Genomic DNA, 20,210 nt, shown 5'->3' on the forward strand with positions numbered 1-20,210 from the left:
GCCTTTATCATACTCTGTCAACACAGCAATCTCAGAAACCGTACAGTATATTTGGCTGTGGATCACAGGGTGAAGAGTGGAGACAGCCTAGAGTCAGAATCCAGTGAAATATCTGCGTCACCTCTTACAGTTTTCCTGTAATCTGAGCTCAAAGATGTCAATATGTAGAGTACAGTAAAGCAAAATGGGAAGATTTTACTATCAATTTTCTCAAAAACCGTACAGTAATTTTTGCTGTGGATGACAGTGTGAAGAGTGGGGGTCACCCAGAGTCAGAATCCAGTGAAATATCTGCGTCACCTCTTACAGTTTTCCTGTAATCTGAGCTCAAAGATGAGAATATTAAGAGTACAGTAGAGTAAATTGGGCAAATTTTATTGTTAATTTTCTCTGAATCATACAGTAATTTGGGCTGTGGATCACAGGGGGGAAAGTGGAGATAAACCAAAACTGGGAGTGGATTGTGAAGTAAAATAGTGTCAGGACAGAAAACACTTCGTTTCTAAGCCAGTCGGCACCTGTACCGTAATATGCGTAAGAGTAGTGCAACCACATTTTAGGTGCGGCTGGCGGGGCGGCTAGCTTGACTGTGACTTCGTAAGTGAGGGCTCACTTGACCGCAGTAAGCAGAGCGAGTGGATTTTTCTGTTTTTTCATTGGCAATTACAGCGAGAAGTCATGCAACGCTATTTTCCCCTGATAACTTGTCGTTTGTTGCTAATATCTGTGCTTCTATTTGCCAGAGAAGCTGACGGTACGTAGTTTGTTTTCCATACTTCGATAGGCTGCAGCTGAAGGGAGATAATCTGGCAGATGTTACAACTGAAGGCTGTAAAAATCTAACAGCGAAAAATGTGGGACTAGATAACGTGAGTGAAGGGAAAACAGACTAGAAATGAAAAACCAGGTATGACAAAGTTAAATTTAAACCGAAACAGCAGTAACGCTTTTTATAAAGTAAAAAGTGAAAAGTTCAAAAACTTTTATATTTTGTTCACATTTTTTCGGCGAATGCTGATTATATAAGACAAGTTTGTCTTCAGCTGAATAAATTCAATTGAAGCCAGACTTTACAGATAGGTAGGAACCTGGAAGGTTTTAGATTAATAAGGCAAAACAAGTCAGTAGTAGTTGGTAGCACATGGATTCTTGCGTATGCTTTAGATTTTCAGAGTGTATTTTGGAGCAATTACCCAACGATTACCCAACAGGTTATTTTTACTTTGATTTGTCTGAGTTTTGTAATTGTGCAGTTGTGTTTATGTCGGTCACATTTTGTGTGGTAAATGGTATTTTGAGTTTTAATTGTCTTTACTGTACTGTGGTTTGTTGTATTGTAATTATATTGTGCTTTGTGGCCTACAGTTACTAAAACTGTTTTGCTAGTGTTTTTTCTTTTGTTCCTTTTGTTTGCTAGTACAAGACAAAAGAGCTGTTGGAGGCAGGCAACTTTGCAAGACTGAATAAAGTGACTGTTTTGAGTTGTCACCATGGTGCTTGATTTGGAATAATGTATGAAATACCCTGACACCCATTAAGTCCGCACTAGTGACAAATATCTCATCCTGATGCTAAAGGAAGTGGCCGTACCAACGTTTCTAGTTCTTCTATATTGAACTTGGAAAAATGTGTTTTTATTGTATGAAGCCTGGACGCATTGTAGCTGAGTGTCCCATTTTAGGTAAAAACCAGGAAGCCACACCCATGGCTCCAAATGGTTCTGTACAGGCCAAATAACCAAATCAGACACTATGCTCTGAGAGTTTTTGCTTGGGTTTTGAACAATTTATCCTAGATGGACTTGGAGCTGTAATTTTAAATCTGTGTAAATCAGACGTGCACTGTGGTCACGCCAGCATCGAATCCATCCAAGTTATATGGTTTATTAAAATAATCAAATTACAGCATTTACATTTATGTTAGACTACTTTTAATTAACTGCTTTAGCTGTAACTTTAAATCTGTGTAAAGCATCTCCTCTCTTGTCTCTTATCTTTAAGCTGAGGTTTGATCTTAGTGTTTCATGCTCTTTACAGCTCTAAAGGTGCTTGGTGGAAGTGTGACAGCGGTTCAAGGAGGTACGGCCATCTTACCGTGTCATGTCATTGACACCAATGATGACCTGACACAGATTACCTGGCAAAGGAAGACTAGAAAAAACCCTCATAATGACAATTTTATTACTATCCAACCCAGAAATGGACTACAGTTTGTCAATGGACGTGATGATCGATTTAAATATGTCGGGAATTTTAACAACAATAATGGAACTCTCCAGTTATCCAATGTTGCCCTGAAGGATGAAGGCAGCTACACGTGCATCTTCACCCTGTTTCCAAGTGGAAATCAGAAGATTGAGATTCCTCTAAACCTGCTCGGTATACAAATGAAATGTGTTTTAAGATATTCTAGGTGTTTGTATAACCGATGTAGATAGAGTTACTTTTACTGTCATGCTTACATGTCAACTTATTTGTGTGCTGTACCTCTCCTAGTGCCTCCTTTCACAAGTGTGATGGACAATCTTCCCACTTTGGGCACAGAAGAGGTTTTATTTGCTACCTGCACGGCTGCTGGATCGAAGCCTCCTGCAGAGGTGAGGTGGCTCACTGGTGCTTTGGGAGACAAAGTGAGGACAACAACAAACTCCACCCAGTATGACAACGGTACGACTACCACAGTCAGCTCTCTGTTTGGTGTTCCTACGAGAGAGATTAATGGTCACCAGATCCAGTGTGTTATCAGTGGTGACTCCCTGTCTGCAGAAGAAACCCTGGCCTTCACCATACAGGTCTACTGTGAGTATCAGCTGTTCATGGAGTTTATTATTTTTCCTCTTCTTTTTTTTTTTTTATCACTGTAAAGTACACCAACACACCCAGGATCAATCTCAGCCTGTTTTATACAAAAACAGACATAAACGTTCTCATATTTCTGTCTTTGTTCAGGAGAAGGTTTTAGCGGGGGGGGGGGCGGTTGCATTTGCAGTTGCAACCTTATCCCTGCTGGCATGACTTTGCCTCTGTGTTAAGTCTCTTAAATTTAGGTTGTCACAGCAGACGGAGAGATTTCCTCAAAAACCAGACAGACTAAGTTGCGACATTTAGACTCGTATAAAGGGTGTTGTTACACCACTATTGCAAAAGATGAAATCATGTAACCAAAAAAATACAGTGAAGTCATACCACAGTAGTTATTCCAGTGAGATGAAACTATTGACTTTGAGTCCAGACACAAGTCTGTTTCCTCAGTGACTGGTACTACAATACTGGAATATTTGTGTGCAATGTGGTTCTATACATGCATTCTTATTAGATACATTATTAATATAATGTATGTCACTTTTTGTCAGTTGTTCCGTAATTTTAGTTGCTCTCTCTGCAGACCTTCACCTCTCAGTACCAATAAACTACTATTTCAGATATTCAGCCTGTCCTGCAGAGTTTGTGGCCTGAGGTTATGTCCTACTGGTTCCTGCATGACAAAACACCATGTCACTAAGTAAAAGCTGTCTTCTCAAGCTAGATGATGAGTTCAATTAGCATCATTCTCTTTCCAGTGAGAAAATCTGTGCAGTTCCCCTAGGTTCAAGGTTCTTTATTTGTCACATGCATAGTTATACAAGTATAAAACAGTGAAATGTAACCTGACACGCTCCTCGACTTGTGCAAAAATTGCAGGGGGGTAGAGGAAGAACATTATATATATATAATATAAACATGGGTATTATCAAACAAGCAATTTATATGTCAAACTATAAGTAAAATTAAATGAGGCTGTTTTGAAGTATTGTGTGCTCTTTTTTTTTTAGTGATGTTATATAACTGTGGTGTTCTGTTTCTGGTGGAATTCCCCAAAAGATCAAGAAACCTAATATGTTGTTTTTAGTATAAAGTGACTGTACGTGAGCCGGTGACACCTTTGACTATGTTTGAAAGGATTCATCTTTGAAACTGAATGAAAACCAAGATTTGTGGTTTTGCCTGACGTGACAGGGTTCAAACATTTATGAAACATTATTTTGACATGATTAGTATTTCCTTAGTTTGGGGTTTACAGTTTTTTTTTGTTTTTTTTTTCTTTGATTTTTGCAGTTTCTCCTACAGAAGTGAAAATTTCAGCAATTTCAGAGGATTCGTTTGAGTGTGTGACAGAAGCTAACCCAAATGCAAAATTCACCTGGATCAGGTAAAGCAGTTTTAGTAATGGTTTCGGTTGAAATATTCATTTAAATGCTGAGAGAGAAAGAGACTTATATTTAGAGGCACATGTACACATGTGGGTAAAAACTCTTTTTGTAGTGCTGGCAGTGAATTTTGCAAAATAAACTGCAGACTATGATATCAGATGAAAGCTCAGTGTGAGTACTTTAAGCACATAATCTGCGATCTGATCAAAAGGTCAGCCAGTTAAACTTAGAATGGTTTGTCAGAACACCGGTACCAAGCCTGGATAAAGGAGGAGGGTTGGAATTATGACATTAAAAAAACCAATAATTGCTAAGATAATTTAATTTATAGTTCTAAATATATTCTAAATGCATTTAGGTAGTTTTTTTACTCACTTTATTTCTGTCCCACGATCAATGTTCCCTCTAATTTTTCATGTGTCTGAGCAAAAAATAAAGAAAATTTAAAAAAAAGGAAAAAAAAAGAACAGACAGTTACCTGAACCTGCAGCTATTTTGCATGCATACTTCTATCCCATTGGTGTTATCCCAGAAACTGAAGAGCAACTGGAGGGGAACCCAAGGAGATGATTTATTGATAGCGACATCACCTTTTGACATTAACGTCATTCATACCAGTATTTTAGGTACTGTTTTTTTTGGCAAGCTCTTGCAGATGCTATCAAGATTCGGCTATTGAGATTTTATTTTTCTGATCTTTTAGCCAATAGCCAGAGAAAAGATAAGACTTTCAGTTATACGTGTAACTGATCCACCTTTATTTGTATGAACAGGGATTACATTTGAGAGACCATCAAGTGTGCTGCTTTTCCATAAATTGCCTATGTGGCCTCACTTTCATCTTTAATTGATATCGTTGTATAAACTATATAAACCCAGTTCATTTGTGTATAGTACATATATAATGTGGTTGATAATGTAACTTTTAGATGGTTTAACTCTGAACTACTTTGAAGTTATAGGGAGGTCACTTCAGGTTAATACTGTAACACTGGTGTCTTCAGTAATGCCATTGTCTTGACCGCTAGAGCACATACATGATGACTCTAATTGGATGTTGGATTTTCCATGTGTGAATGGGAATACAGAGATGCTGCCCATGTGTCCAAAGAAAATTAGATGGACTTAAATATTGCTATTTAATACATATACCAACAGTGAGTCAGTATTGTTGTGGAATTTTGCAAAATGGAATAAAGTGGAATAAAGTCTGCAACACGGAAAGAGCTATTTATTTCTGGGCAGGAGAGCCAACACACACATCAAACATCACAGTTCACAGTCATGCCTGCTCTGCCCTTCGGATGCTTCTCTTTTACCCCTCCACACACAACTCTCTGTATCTTTAGGTCCCACGGCCTGTGGATGAAGACCTAAAAGCTACTCCCACTATCTTTTCCCAGGAAGCCCCTGGCGCTGGCTCTGAGATTCATCCTTCTGAGCAAAACAGTTAGCAGATAACATAATGAAACATCATTGCACCTAGCTAAGCAGTTTTCCTTACGACGTCATACTGACACACACACACACACACACACACACACACACACACACACACACACACTTCACCTAAGCATACAAAGGTTATACCAAACCCTACAGTGAGATTTTAAACACATAAAGTCTAAATGTGAGGATAAACTAGAATTTTGCATAAGAGCTCTATTTAATTGTTGTTACAATGTCCAGACAATTACATTAAGGCAGGGATAGTTCAGTAGGTGGAGTGGTGGCCCCATGATTGGAATGTCGGGGGTTCGACTCCACTGAACGGTTACCCTGAGGTACCCCTGAGCAAGGTACCGTCCCTACACACTGCTCCCCGGGCGCTGCATTGGTGGCTGCCCACTGCTTCACTGGGTGAATGGGTTAAATGCAGAGGAGCAATTTCCCTATGGGGACTAACACACACACACATTAGCCTTTTACTGTTTTTAGATATTGCTTCCAAATAGTTAAAAGGTTTTTGTGTTTAGTTAGATCTTTATAAGTCCAAGTTTTTGGATTCAAAACCAGGGCTATATTGGTGTTGGGCAACAAAGGTAACAAGACTGCGACCGTGTTACCTTGCTAAAAGTTTTCAACAACTAGAGTGTAAAATTCATAAAGTCGCCTAATTTTTTAAAAAAAAAAGAAAAAAAATCTTATTCAACAGATGATTATCTCATGTTAGGGTTGGGTGTAGAATTCTTTGTTGAAGTAATAGCAGCCAAGCAACCCAAGACCATTTAATTTGTTCATGATATGAGGATTCATGAGGTAGTTTACACATGGTTCCTGGATTGGTGTTGGTAAAAAAAAACTAAATGGTAAGTTGTGGAGAGAAGCTAACTGGTGGAAGAGTATTAGCTCCAGTGACAAAGGCAAGAATTGTTCCCAGCTTCTGTGTTCCCACTTAAAGTAATGGAAAAGCAAAACAGTCAAAAATTGCATTAAAAACAAAACATAAACACAGCAACACAAAATGCTTAAAGCATTACATTTACCTGCTGCATCTGTTAGGTAGACTCTTCAAAAGTAATGAAAACTGCTTCAGCATGCCCTTTATTGCTACTAGATGTAGAAAGGCAGATGGTAAAGAGGCTCTCAAGAAGATCAGCTGTGAGCATTGATGATTCATTTGTCTTCTTGGCTTTTCAGCCAATCACAGCAGTACAGACACCCTGCCTTGCATTTTTACTATACTTTTATACACATACCCATAGGTGATGTGTCGGTCGATATATGGATGATGCTTTCCAAAAAATAGCAACTAAACAAATAATTTTATCAGGTGCTTCTGAACTATAGAAATGCCTGGTCTTCAGGGAAAGCTGTTTTCGTGATGTATGATGTTCATACTTAAAGTTGGGACATTTTTAAATGTAATTGTAGGTAAGAAATTCACTATGTTCATAAAACAAAAGTGGAATTACAAATAACATGATTTTTTTTCACATACTTATAAACTCTTTTCATATTAAACCGCACCAGTGTCACTCAGCGATCTTTGGCTTCTCTCTCTGTAGTTCACTGATGATCCAATAAATGTGAGGAATCCCTGGCCAATGCAGTGCTTTAAATATTTTCAAGTTATAATTAACATGAAAAGTGCCATTTACTCTTATTTTTTTTTATACAAAATCTTAGTGTGAGCAAGTAAAGATCTATAACAAAGAGCTTATAACTGAAATGTATTCGACTTTTGGTACAACAGTTTTCTGCTCTCTCTGTACATTTCATGTTGAGTCTCATTCGTGTTTTTCTAGATCTGGCCAGTCTTTGTTGGAGTCTGCTGTCAAAGTAGACGGTGCAAACCTACAACTGCTCAGCCTGAAGTCTGATCTAAATGGACTCTATCAGTGTGAAGCATCTAACGCATATGGAAGTAAACACGGTCAGCTCTATGTGCATGTGACATCAGGTGAAGTCTTAGCTTTTACAGTTTGTTCAAATCTATCTTTTGTTTCTGTTTTTTAGATCTGAGCTTTTGTGGATGTTGTGTCATGTTGCATGTTGATGAATGGTTGTCGGATGCTTCACCCAGTGCAACACATGTTATTAATACATGTTATTCTGCCTCACTGACAGAATCTCAGAGCGTGTCCTAGCTTGTGAAAGCTTTTTTCAGGGTCATATCAAGTTCATCTAATTTATTTTTGCACGTTAAAACTTGAAAATACAAGGAAGTTTTGAATGTGAAATATAAAACTAAATGTTAAGGAAGTGAGAAAGAACAATATTTAATTTCTTTCCCATGATATTGTTTCTTCTTGTGCCCCTGCAGGAACAAGCCGTGTTGCCTGGGCATTATTTCTTGTTTTGCTTTCCCTGAATGTTGGGGCTGCAGCATGGTACTTTTATAAATCTGGACGTTTTAAAAGGTACTTTGAACAATAACATAGCTAATATGTGGTATAATATGTAGTCATTCTGATATAACAGTATATGGACATAATGGACAACTGGGTCTAGTAATCTTTGGTAAGTAGAAAAGGGTAAAAAATCAAATGCAGGTACAGTCCAGACTCAGGTTTAATTCAAGGGGCTGGAAAACAATATAAATGTCTTTCTTTCTTTTTTTCTTTTATTTTTTTGCACAATTCAAAATCAAACATCCGTTTTGAGGGTCTCAAATTGGATAATTTCCTCAGAAGCTTTTACAGAAGTGTCCCACATAGCAAACTTGGTATGGCCCAGATCTGGCCCACACAATGTGCTTACACATGGCCCACATACCACAATAGGCTGTAACTAAGCTGCTATTGAAAGACACATTGCAAACTAGCTGTTTGCAGCATTATCAAGGGCTGAGTACTTCTTAAAGCAACATATTTCATAATTCGTTCTATTAAAAAAGTATGTTGCAATACCACAGGTAGTTTATTAGTTGATGATCTATATAAATGACATTATTATTGGGAGTTGAGTCTCTCTTGCCTTGGTTGTGATTAGTTTTACTTGAATTTAATGTAAAACTCTATTATCTGAGGTATATTTATAGTTTTAGTTATGCAAAAGGCATTTTATTAAATATGCTTTTCTTGAGGAAACAATTTAAAGCAGCTGAGAAGTTAAAATAATAATTTTTCCATTACTATTGTCTAGGATATTAAACGTTTATAATTATAATAGTTTTATAATATTAAACATTCATTAGCAGATAAACTGAAAGTCTCTTCATGTTCAGTTGAAATTAAATGCAATTTTAAATTAGTGTTCTGCCCCGGCTTCCTCTAACAGCTGTGGGAGCAAATAAGGGACAACATCTGGACCGATGCCTGCACCAACGTGTCATTCCACAGTCAACTGGTAAACATACAGATGAATAGATGGAGGTATTTGGTAACATTTCCTACCCGCGAATCCCTTTTATTTTGTGATTCAGGTTTATAAATGTTTTTGTCTTACTTTAAAATTGCAGTAATTGCATAAATACACGCAAAACATTGGTAACTGACTCCCACTCTCCTTGCATGTCACTCCCACTGCCACAGCATTTTGGATGTGGCTTTTACTGCCTGTTCCTGTTGTCATGAACAACTTAAGCAGTATTTGGGATCCATACTGTTTCCACCAACAGTTTGAAGTGCTTTCATCTGCAGTTGGCTGTTGATAGCAGTTATATTAATGTGGTTACAGCTGTTTTTGTTTTTCCCCATCTACTTATTATTACTACCCTTCATGAAGGGTAGCAATGTTAATTGTATATTTTTAGGTTTAAAATGTACAGTACCAGCACAAGTTTAGACACACAGCCTGTTCATCAGCAGTACACCACGAAAGCCCACGCAGACATTGGGTTCAAAACAGCTCGCAGACAGTACAAACACTCACACCAGACAACACCTTGAATGCAGTAATCTGTCTGTCTGGTGTATAATTACTACTGAGCAACCAAAGCTGAGGGTGCAAACACTTGCTCTGTAATTTCAACCAGTATCATTAGTATATAATTTTATAACTATGCAGCCCTGCCTTTGTCCTTTTTATTTAAAAAAAAAAAAGGAATCTCAATCACTCATCAGGGACTTTTTTATACAGATAAAAGATCCTCCATTTTGCCAGATTTATTATTTTAGGGTTTTGTTTTTTTTTAATTAAATGGTAAATGGCTTGTATTTGTATAGCGCTTTACTTAATGCCTAAGGACCCCAAAGTGCTTTACACTACATTCAGTCATTCACACATTCACACACTGGTGATGGCAAGCTACATTGTAGCCACAGCTGCTCTGGGGCGCACTGAATTAAAATCAAAGGTCTTATCCTGCTTAAATTTTTTCATTTAACCATCTATAAGAAACATTAAGTCTGAACATTTTCCGGGAGAGTTTAGCTAGAAAGGAAAGGTTTTGTTTCCCTTATTTCATGTTGTTTTCACAGACCTGTTGATTTCCTAGTGGAACTTTTGCACATCTGTTTTAGGTACGAACTTTTACTGCAGTGAATGATAGAGATACCAAATTTTTTTTCTGAGGAGCATGACTTTTGACCAGTATCTGACCAATCAAGTCATTGTTGCTAAATCAGTGTTTAGATTTTGTAAGTAAATAAGTATTTAGAAGTAAGTATTTTTTGTACCTCCATATTTTTTACTAAAACATATTTAGCTATCTTAATCCTTCTTAGCATTCGATGCACTTGTATATGTATTTTAACTGTACACCTTGAGCTATTTTTCTCTTGTTACTGAAGTGTAGACAGCATTGTTTTTATTTTTACACTAATGGTTATTTGTTACATTTGACCTTTCCACAACCTTAGCCATCACAGCTATATGAAAAGCCTTAACCTATCCTGAAGCCTGAATTTAGCATGCAACAAAACAGCCAAGGCACATTTGGCTCTTTAAAACCTGTCAAAAAAGTGAAACCCAGTAAAAATCTCTTCCCTTTGGCATCATATCTTTACACATTAAAATTATGAGGTATTACTTACTGGTGGCTTCACAAAGACGCTGTTATAAAAGCATGGATTACCTGGGGACAAACTGAGGTGAAATTAAAATAAACTGATATATTTTTTTTGATTCTTTGTTTGTTACTTGTTACTTTTGTGAATGTCAATAAACAGCCAACAGTCTGGTTATGTGTTAATGTTGCCCTTTAACTACAGGACTTGCACCTTACTGATTGTTAATGACTTCCTGGGATCAACTTTGTAAGACGGGGCATAGCAGAAAATTTCTGAGAACCACTTTGGTATATGGTAGTGATAGTATAACATACTCTGGTGTCTCAAATGTGGCAGCTTTGCGTAAAAGATTAAATAACTAAAACATGGTCTTTGGTCTGCATTGTAAATTGATTTGTTTTTTTATTTGTCTTAAAAGTTAAATAAACCTGCATACATATACGTTTTTAAAATGTTTTTCTCATTCTTTTTTTCTTCTTTTTTTGCAACGATAAGGTGATTTCCAAAGATCTGTTAGTTGAAAACTTGTCATATTTCATCATGGTGTGTAGTACAATTACGTCCATAAATATCTGGACAGAGGCACAGGTTTGTTTGTTTTTTAATTTGGTTCTGTACATTAACACATAATGAATGTTAAATAACACACCTCAGATGCATTGAAATTGCAGACTTTCAGTTTTAATTCAGTGGGTTGAACAGAAAGATTGCATAAAATGTGAGGAACTAAAGCATTTTATTCCTTCATTTCAGGGGCTAAAAAGTAATTGGACAAATTAAATAACTGAAAATGAAATGTTCATTACTAATACTTGGTTGAAAACCCTTTGCTGGCAATGACAGCTTGAAGCCTTTAACTCATGGACATCACAACCTGAGTTTCCAATTTTTTTAATGCCCTGCCAGGCCTTTACTGCAGCGGCTTTCAGGTGCTGTTTGTTTGTGGGCCTTTCTGTCCAAAGTTTTTTCTTCAACAAGGGAAGTGAATGCTCAATTCGGTTTAAGCACTTCTGTGCTTTATTAAACTCCTGCTTGGCTGTTGCTTTGGCTGTATGGCTCTTTACCCTTCAGAATTAATTTGGTTGCTTGTCCTGTGTCACATGGTCAATAAACACTAGTGTCCTAGTGCCACTGGCAGCCTTACACTCCCAAGATGTGGTATGCTTTGGATCATGAGAATGTTCCATATCTTCTCCATACTTTTTCTTGCTGACACTGTGGTAGAGGTTGATCTTGGCTTTATCTGTCCAAAGAATGATTTTCAAGAAGTGGGCTGGCTTTTTTTTTTTTTTTTTTGTCCAATCTAACCTTTCTGTTCTTGAGCCTTATGAATGACTTGGATCTTGCAGTGAACCTTCTGTTTTTACTTTCATGCAGTCTTCTCTTTATGCTGGACTATCAATACGCCTACCTTGTAGAGATTGTTCATTTGGTTTCTTTTTTCTCTGTTTTCGCTGCTTAAGGATGGCTTGTTTTCACCTGCATGAACATATGGCCTGTATTTATATAGCGCTCTACTAGTCCCTAAGGACCCCAAAGCGCTTCACACACTGGTGATGGCAAGCTACATTGTAACCACAACCACCCTGGGGCGCACTGACAGAACATAATGCTTGATGATGACATAATGACGAAGTTGCCCGCAACTGCCCATGAAATAGCCTTTGAATCAAGTGTCCAATTACCTTTGGAAAAAAATTGTGTTTGTGTCCAAATATATATATGGACCTAACTGTATCTCAGAAATTCTTGATCATCTTTAGAGGAATGGGTGATTTGAAGCGTTTCAGTCAGGTTTCAGAACTCATTACAGTAAAGAAACAGCTTTAATGAAGGTTACAGAGGATCTTACAGCCTCTGATAGTGGACTCATCTCTGTGCTTGTCCTGCTAGATCTCATTTCATTGTTCGATACTGTTGACCACAATATTTTATTACAGCGATTAGAGCAGAGCTTACCAAAGTGTGGAGCCCACCCCTTAGGGGGGCGCAGAGCCATTCCATGGGGGGCGCAGAATGAAAAGAAGAAAAAAGAAAGAATGCTGGATGCTGCTTTCAAACGATGGCCTGTCAAAGGGTTAATTGCTATAAAGGATCTTTATATTGACAATCATTTTGCCTCTTTTGCTCAGCTTCAGACAAAGTACAATCTCCCTACAAGTCATTTTTTTTCGGTACTTACAAATTAGGAATTAATGTCAAGCAAGCATTCTCAAATTTAGATACCATCCCCATACAGCATGTCTTTTACAATATAATGAACGAACTTCCCACCTCAAAACACTTAATTTCTCGGCTTGTTAACCTTTTTTCTTCGGCAGCCCCCTCTTGCCATATTAAAGAGGCTTGGACACGGGACACTGGTTTGGTTATCACTGACTATTTATGGGCTGAAGTGTTAAGCCGGATAAAACTATGCTCTGTTAACTTCAGTTAATTCAATTTAAGGTTGTCCATAGACTGCACCATTCCAAAACCAAATTGAACAAGATTTTTCCTAATGTTTCCCCAAATGTGATAAATGTAAACTTGTGGACGGTACTCTTGGCCATCTTTTTTGGTCCTGTTCTACGCTTACAGCCTTTTGGACTAGTATTTTTAGTTTCTATAGCACTGTTTATGATAGGCAACTGTATCCTGACTGTCTTATGGTGATCCTGGGCTGCTCCAGCGACTCCTTGGCACTTCCCTTTGCTGTTCAACAGGCCTTCATGTTTGGTATGGTTATTGCCAAACGTCTGATTCTGGGGGAGTGGAAATCTGCCTCCCCTCCCTGCTTCAAGAGGTGGCTCGAGGAGATGGTCTCCTGTTTATACCTGGAAGAAATTCGGTTCTCTACGTCTGATTCCATGGAGAAGTTCAGGGCCCTGTTTCAGGAAGCCGGTTTAGTGGAAAAACTGAGTAAGTATACCCTGAGTTAACGAAAACTCTGGGTTTTCGGTTTCACAAAGCGAGTTCAGCTGCAGCCTGAGTGAGTCACTATGACGACACACTCCGTGAAGCTAACCTGCCCCCTAGCAGGTTTACTACAACTAACCCTGACTGTCTCCGCCCCTTTGTCGGAAACCTGACAGTAGGAAGTGTCGGACATGGCGTGCCACTTCCTTGAAGAGCCAGTAGATCGTGAAGCCCAAATTCTCCGCAGAGCTCTCCGCCGGGAGAGAGTGATCAGAGCGCGTATGGACATTTTATCATTTCCTGATGATTGTCTGTGCGAACGTTACCGTTTCTCAGCACAATCTATAATTTATTTGGATAATATCCTCAGGCCATATATTACGCATGTGACACATCGCGGACATTCTCTCAGTTCTGTACATATTATTTGTATTGCACTTCGGTTTCTTGCAAACGGGAGCTTTCTGTATAATATTGGTGACGCTGAGCACGTTTCCAAGGCTACCGTCTGTCGGGCAGTCAGGAATGTTACAGTTGCACTGAAACGTCTCCTGTACTCGTTTGTGGTGTTCCCCGGTCACAGACCCACAAGATTTATCAAAGAGGGATGCCACAAAATTGCAGGTATCAGGATGACCAAAACTTAATTTATGATGTGGTGATACTTGGACTACTACTTAAATTGCACATTTATTTTCAGGGTTCCCAGGCGTGATTGGCTGTACAGATGGCACTCACATTCCAATCATTGCTCCTTCAGTAAATGAAGGAGACTATGTGAACAGGAAGTCTTTCCACAGCATTAATGTACAGGTACATAGTTCCCTGTAGCATGTCAAACTAACAAATTATTTCATTATAGTAATGGATGCTAATTTGTGTTCTCTGCACTGTGAAGATCATATGTGATGCTGCCAACATTATCACAAATGTGGAAGCCAAGTGGCCAGGCTCTGTCCATGACTCACAAATATTCCGTGAATGTACACTGAGCACAAAATTTGGACATGGTGAGTTGAGAATACTTTAAAATATATAAAGACCAATTGCTTCAGGGACATTTGAACTGAAGTGTACCCTTCTGTCTTAGGAGAGTTCACTGGCTACTTGCTTGGTGATAGGGGGTATCCATGTTTACCCTATTTGCTTACCCCTTACCCTGACCCTGAACCGGGCCCACAGCAGTGATATAATCTGGCTAATTGCAGGACAAGAGCCAGAATTGAAATGACTATCGGAATGCTTAAGGCCCGGTTCCAGTGCCTGCAAAGACTCAGGGTCACCCCAGAAAGGGCATGTGACATTATTGTGGCATGTGTGATTCTTCACAACATTGCCACAATTAGAGGAGAACACTGTCCTTCTGAACCAAACATCAGCAGTGATCCAAACCATGAACATCCTGACCCTCCCACGGACATACAAGATGGAAGCGCAGTCAGAGACACCATATGTCACAATCATTTCTTTTGACCCATCACCTCAACATGTTGAAAGAAGAATAAACAGATTTTTTGTTCAACTGGCTTTATTGGTCGCCTGTATTTCCTGTACACAAAGTATTAAAAGATGTAAACCTCATAAAGTGTCTCTGTTGCTTCCTCCTCTGTAACAGCTGTCAATGTTTCTTCATTATTTTCCTGTAGTAAAGAAATAGACAACATTGCTGTTCTACTGTAAACTCATATAATCTGTGGAGTATTAAGAGTACTCACAACTGCATGTTGGTCTGGCTCAACAGGAGGCTGCACCAGATGCAGTACACCATCACCATCAACTGATAGAATATGAGGTTTATACAGGTCACTTATAACTTACAAGGGACCAAATGGCAATTAACAAACATACCAAGCACCTTACACTTCATTGTCATTATGCTCTCAAAGACAACCAAGGCTGAGGGAAGGCAAAATCAGTCGGAAAATAACTTCACTACAAAATAATTCATTATGGTAAAGAGTTTATCAAATGAATGTGTCGCACTGCAAAGGTGACTGTGAAGAAAGGATGTATGCACATCATGTATTATTTTGAATTTACCCCTTATGTAGGCACTTGTGTCTTGCGGGGTTATTGACTCAGAGGATGTCCCCACAGAGATGCCTTCGGCCACAGGGCGCCCACTGTTTTGGCTGAGGGCCAACTGCTCAGCCTCTGTGAGTGGTGGTGGTGGAGGACCCCCACCTGTTTTTCGGGCCTCCGCTTTTTTTCTGTTGGCTATAACGGGCCACATTTGAGCATACAGAGTAAGCAAATATGTACTTGTAATGTGCTCAGATAATTTCAATAAGTGCTTACAGAAAGAAAATTAATGTAGCCTCTAACTGCAATTGATTTACATGGGACAAACAGACCAAGCACTATGGCTCATAATACAATTACACCTTACCTGTTTGGACTATATTTTTATATTTCATTTTTACTTGCTGCCAGGAACGTTTGGGGCCTGTTGGGTTGCACCTGCGCTCACATCACGTCACAAAATAAAATGTATAAAATAACAAATAAAATAACATATGATAAAATAACGTGTTAAATGGGTGGAAATCCCTAGATCAATGTTTAAATTAACACTCACGCATTGACTCTGTCGGCTATGTTTTGCCATGCATGCTTTTGCAGCTGTGGCTGTGTTACTTTTTTCCGCGGAATTTGCATGTTATCGGCATATGCTGCCATCAGAATTTCGGCCTCAAGCGCTGTAAGATACATTGACCGCGCCTTCTTTCCCTCCGTCTCCATGGTGACTCGCTTAATCTGTGCTCCGCTTATCAGGGCTTTATGTATCCTCGTCCGCGCGCTTCACTTGGGGTTAAAGCAACTCCGCGTTGACTGAACTAATTGTTATCAGCCTTTCTGAAACCGAATATTCCGAGTTGGACAGTTCGGGGTTACTCAACCGTGAGTGTCGTTTTTCACTCTGAGTTTTCCAAACCGGCTTCCTGAAACAGGGCCCAGGAAGATATGGGGGCCCTTTATAGACCACATTAAGAAGGACAGTCCACGCCCTGGGTCCTGACCACGTTGTTTTAACTGCTTTCATTCTGAGCTGTTGCCCATAACTGTTATTGCATAATTGTTATCAGCTCTTCCTAGCGATCTTTGGATTTGATCTTGTGGATTGGACTCACTAGATTGTGAGTTGTTTGACATGTATACCAGTTGCTTTTTTTTTCTTCTCTGCTGTTTTTAATAAGTGCTGGCTGTGTACCCTGTTGTGGGGTTTGTTGCTCTGTTTTTTGTTTGTTTGTTTGTTTGTTTGTTCCTGTGTTTTGTTTTTTGTTTTTTTGTTGTTGTTATTGTCTTTATTGTCTGTGTTCCTCTGTCTCCCTGTTTGTGAATGTGTAAAAATTTTGAAACTTGCATAAATAAATACATTTTAAAAAAAAAAAAGAAAAAAAAAAGAATGAATGCTTGGACACTGCTTTAGACAGGTTTTTGACGGGGCGCCCACACAAACGCAAAGCAGGAAATGAAGCATAAGCATTTCCAAACCAACCTCCTTCCAACCCAAAGACTAGAAAATATGATGAAGCATGTCCTCCCTTTGGCTTCACCTGCACAAGTGCCAAGGTAGGTCTCCCCTGCATAATTGCTTTTCCCTTCGTCGGGAGCACGCACTGGGCTCTCCAAATCACGGACAAACAGTATCCCTCATTCTTGATTTTAAGTTCACAAACACTTAATGACTAACTACTCCTGACATTTTGGAGATGTTAGCTCTTTATACAGTAAAGTTACAGTGGGATACAAATAATATCAGGCTGATCCTGCTGTAATTTGTTCCCCCTGTCACGGACAAACAGTATCCCACACTTGTTTATGTTTTTGAAACCATTTTGTACAGTGAGGCATTTTTTTCATTTTATAGCAACTTTGAATATTATTACACATAAAAAAAACAACTACAAGTAAAATAATTACACCATGTCGCCTCTGCCTTTCTAAATGGAGGAACAGGAGTTGTGTGTGTATATCTAAGCATGTAAAACCTGAAGATAGTAAGATCTTAAAATGTTAATGTAACATTTTTCTTGTGAAACAGAGGGGTCCTAGCGAAAAAAAGTTTGGGCACCGCTGGATTAGAGCATGCTATCTAATGTACTTCAAGTGGTTCATGCAAATGTCACACAGTGAAAATTTGGATTTGTCTTATAGTCAATTTTAGTGTGTTTATTTGCATGATTTTCATTTTGATTTTGATATTTGTATTGCATGTTTTCAGTGCTTTGCAGGAATTCTTTTTAATTCACTGTGGACTGGTTGGGCAATGGACGAATTGGTAATTAGTAGCCACCTGTTGAGGTGTGGGTGCGCCCTTAGGTGGCTTATCAGCTGCTGAATGGATCTGTTAAAAAACTGGCTGAGCAGGCAAAAAGGAAGAGAGGCTCAGACTCCAGGAAGAAGGAGCATATAGAAGCCAGGCTCGAGGGGAAAGGACCTGGCTTGTGCGAAGATAGACTGACGATAGATAGACGGTGCGACACAGTGCCCAATTACTAGGTTATTAGCAAGAATATAGAACTTGACTGCATGCTGATATGGCAACCCTTAACCCTACTCAAATAAATTTAAGTGAATGTAAGTGTTTGGAAAAATCATTCCACCGTGTACTCATGAGCTGCTGTAACATGAATCAAATGGCTGAACTGCCACCTGAGCATGCAGTCTAGTTCTATTGAGTCTTGCTAATGACCTACTAATTATATTCAGATATGTTGCAATAGGGACACGTTGAAAAGTTGCAGGACACTGGCTTTTGAGGACTCGAGTTTGAGACCCCTGACCTAAATGTTGAGTCCTCTTTACACACTTAGGTAATTATGCTTACATTATACATGCTTTCCTTAGGCAGTTTCATTTGAAGGCATATGACACATAATCACTTCTATGCAGATGATACCCCGCTTTATCTGTCCATGAAACCAGATAACACACACAACACACCAGTTATACTGCAAGAATGTCTTAAAGAAACATGCAGTATTTTTTCCACTTGGGCAATATCTCTAAAATTGATGCTAAAAAATTTGTTCATGCATTTATTACTTCTAGATTGTAATCTTCTAGATTGTCTTAAAAACTTCCTGAAAAGCCTTCAGTTGATCCAAAATGCTGCAGCAAGAGTACTGACAGGAACTACAAACAGGCAGCATATTTCTCCAATATTGGCTTCTCTTTATTGGCTTCCCATCAAATCCAGAACTAAATTTAAGATTCTGCTCCTCACATATGGTAGCCTCACAAAAAAAGTTTGGGAACTGCTGAGGTAGAGGATCATCAGGGGGTCCTTTTGTCTCTCTTTGGGGGGTTACTCCCACTGGGTTTAAATCTGGGACTCTCCGCCATTTGACCTTAGAACTGAAGAAGCTTCTCGGATGAGAAGTGAAACGTCTTCAAGCAACTTAAAGAAGTCCAGACGCTTTTCTTTCCAAGCTCCTTAAAAACTCAGACAATAATGACCTTCCATGTTTATTTATTTATTTGTGGTAAAATTGAAAAACAACGTAAATAATTTCTTTAAAACCTAATGCATCTAGACTGGTGTGCGGCAATAAGATAATATGTACAAACGTTTCATTGTTAATGTCATTTTTGGTTGTTTAGTATTTCAAGTTGTGTTGTTCCTTACAAATGTATCAGATCTGCATGATCAGTCAGTCATTTTTCTGTTTCACTCCAACTCCCAAAAAAAGAACAAATAAACAAAACACTTGTTTACATCTTTATTTCATCAGTATCATGGATGGGAAGGAGGATAGTCATTATGATGATTGTGGGGTTCCACGATATTCTTCACCAGGCATCAGTTTTTCTGTATCTGCAAGTAATGTCTGAATGCAAGGTGGCTTTTTTTGGCAATTTGCTGTCAAGCTCAACCCCTTTGTGCTAATTAGCTCCATGGTACAAAAATCCACGATGGAATTATTATTTTTTTTTTTTTTTTTTAAAGACCTTTCAAACCGACTGGGGACAATTAAAATCTACTCGGCCTAGAGTGCATCTAAGTTATATACTGTTCTAAAATGTATGTTTCACTGATCTCCTGCCTTTTGCCCCGTATCAGGGGGCGTTAGGGCTTAAGAGGTTACAATTCAACCCTTGTCTTTTGGGGATATACATATGAAAACTATACAGAAATATGAACTATGCAAGTTATAAACAGTTGTAAACAGTTGTAGAATTATAATTATTGTATTTTCCAGAATGATTGTCTATCCCTCCAAATGGTGATAGTTTATTATCTTTATTGTAAATATAGTGTTAAATCTATAGCTTGATTATTTCTATGTGGTTAAGTGTATTTTTTTTTAGTAGCATAGGCCTTTCCGTGTCTAAGTTGGATACTTACCAACAATAATCGATGTTTATTATTGTTGGCCGTCATGTATACAGACATTAATGGCCACTACGAGGCAGCCTACAGTGTTTCAACAAAAAAACAAACAAACAAACAAACAAAAATAATACAGTTCACGTCTAAACAGTTCACGTCGACTTTGGCAGACGAGCTGAACACTTTCTATGCTCGCTTCGAGGCTGCAGCTAAGGTCTCCAACAATGCTAGTGTTAGCGGCGCTAACGGCTGCAGACAGGAAGATACTGCCAGCACCGGAAACGTGCTCGTCATCTCCGAGCATGAAGTAAGGAGAGCCTTCAAAAGAGTGAACACCAGGAAAGCAGCAGGACCAGACGGCATCCCAGGTCGTATCCTAAGAGACTGCGCA

At 38.7% G+C, this 20,210-nt stretch overlaps 1 protein-coding gene across 2 annotated transcripts; it reads left to right on the forward strand.

The window, feature by feature from the left end:
• The first annotated feature begins 434 nt into the window (after positions 1-434).
• LOC147311464 (nectin-4-like) lies at positions 435-13,410 on the forward strand. 2 transcript variants are annotated; one of them, XM_086266955.1, is made up of 7 exons: positions 436-754; positions 2,037-2,378; positions 2,496-2,798; positions 4,095-4,188; positions 7,438-7,592; positions 7,956-8,052; positions 8,912-13,410. In XM_086266955.1, exons 1-7 carry the CDS (start codon positions 679-681, stop codon positions 8,925-8,927), a joined length of 1,083 nt encoding a protein of 360 aa, XP_086123081.1. In that variant the 5' UTR covers positions 436-678; the 3' UTR covers positions 8,928-13,410. The 2 variants fall into 2 exon arrangements, with proteins under 2 accessions (XP_086123080.1, XP_086123081.1); XM_086266954.1 differs by having other exon boundaries at positions 435-754; positions 7,956-13,410.
• The last annotated feature ends 6,800 nt before the right edge of the window (positions 13,411-20,210 follow it).

The sequence above is a fragment of the Aulonocara sp. 'chitande type north' Nkhata Bay genome, linkage group LG16 (genome assembly GCF_057382095.1).
Source record: "Aulonocara sp. 'chitande type north' Nkhata Bay isolate Kocher_YH1m ecotype deep benthic linkage group LG16, A_spYH_male_GT1.1, whole genome shotgun sequence".
Lineage (NCBI taxonomy): Eukaryota > Metazoa > Chordata > Actinopteri > Cichliformes > Cichlidae > Aulonocara > Aulonocara sp. 'chitande type north' Nkhata Bay.

Coding starts and splice junctions, on each gene's coding strand:
- LOC147311464 (XM_086266954.1), top strand. CDS start 679: ATGCAACGCTATTTTCCCCTGATAACTTGTCGTTTGTTGCTAATATCT. Junction 2,379..2,495: donor GATTCCTCTAAACCTGCTCG/GTATACAAATGA, acceptor TACCTCTCCTAG/TGCCTCCTTTCACAAGTGTG. Junction 7,593..7,955: donor CTATGTGCATGTGACATCAG/GTGAAGTCTTAG, acceptor GTGCCCCTGCAG/GAACAAGCCGTGTTGCCTGG.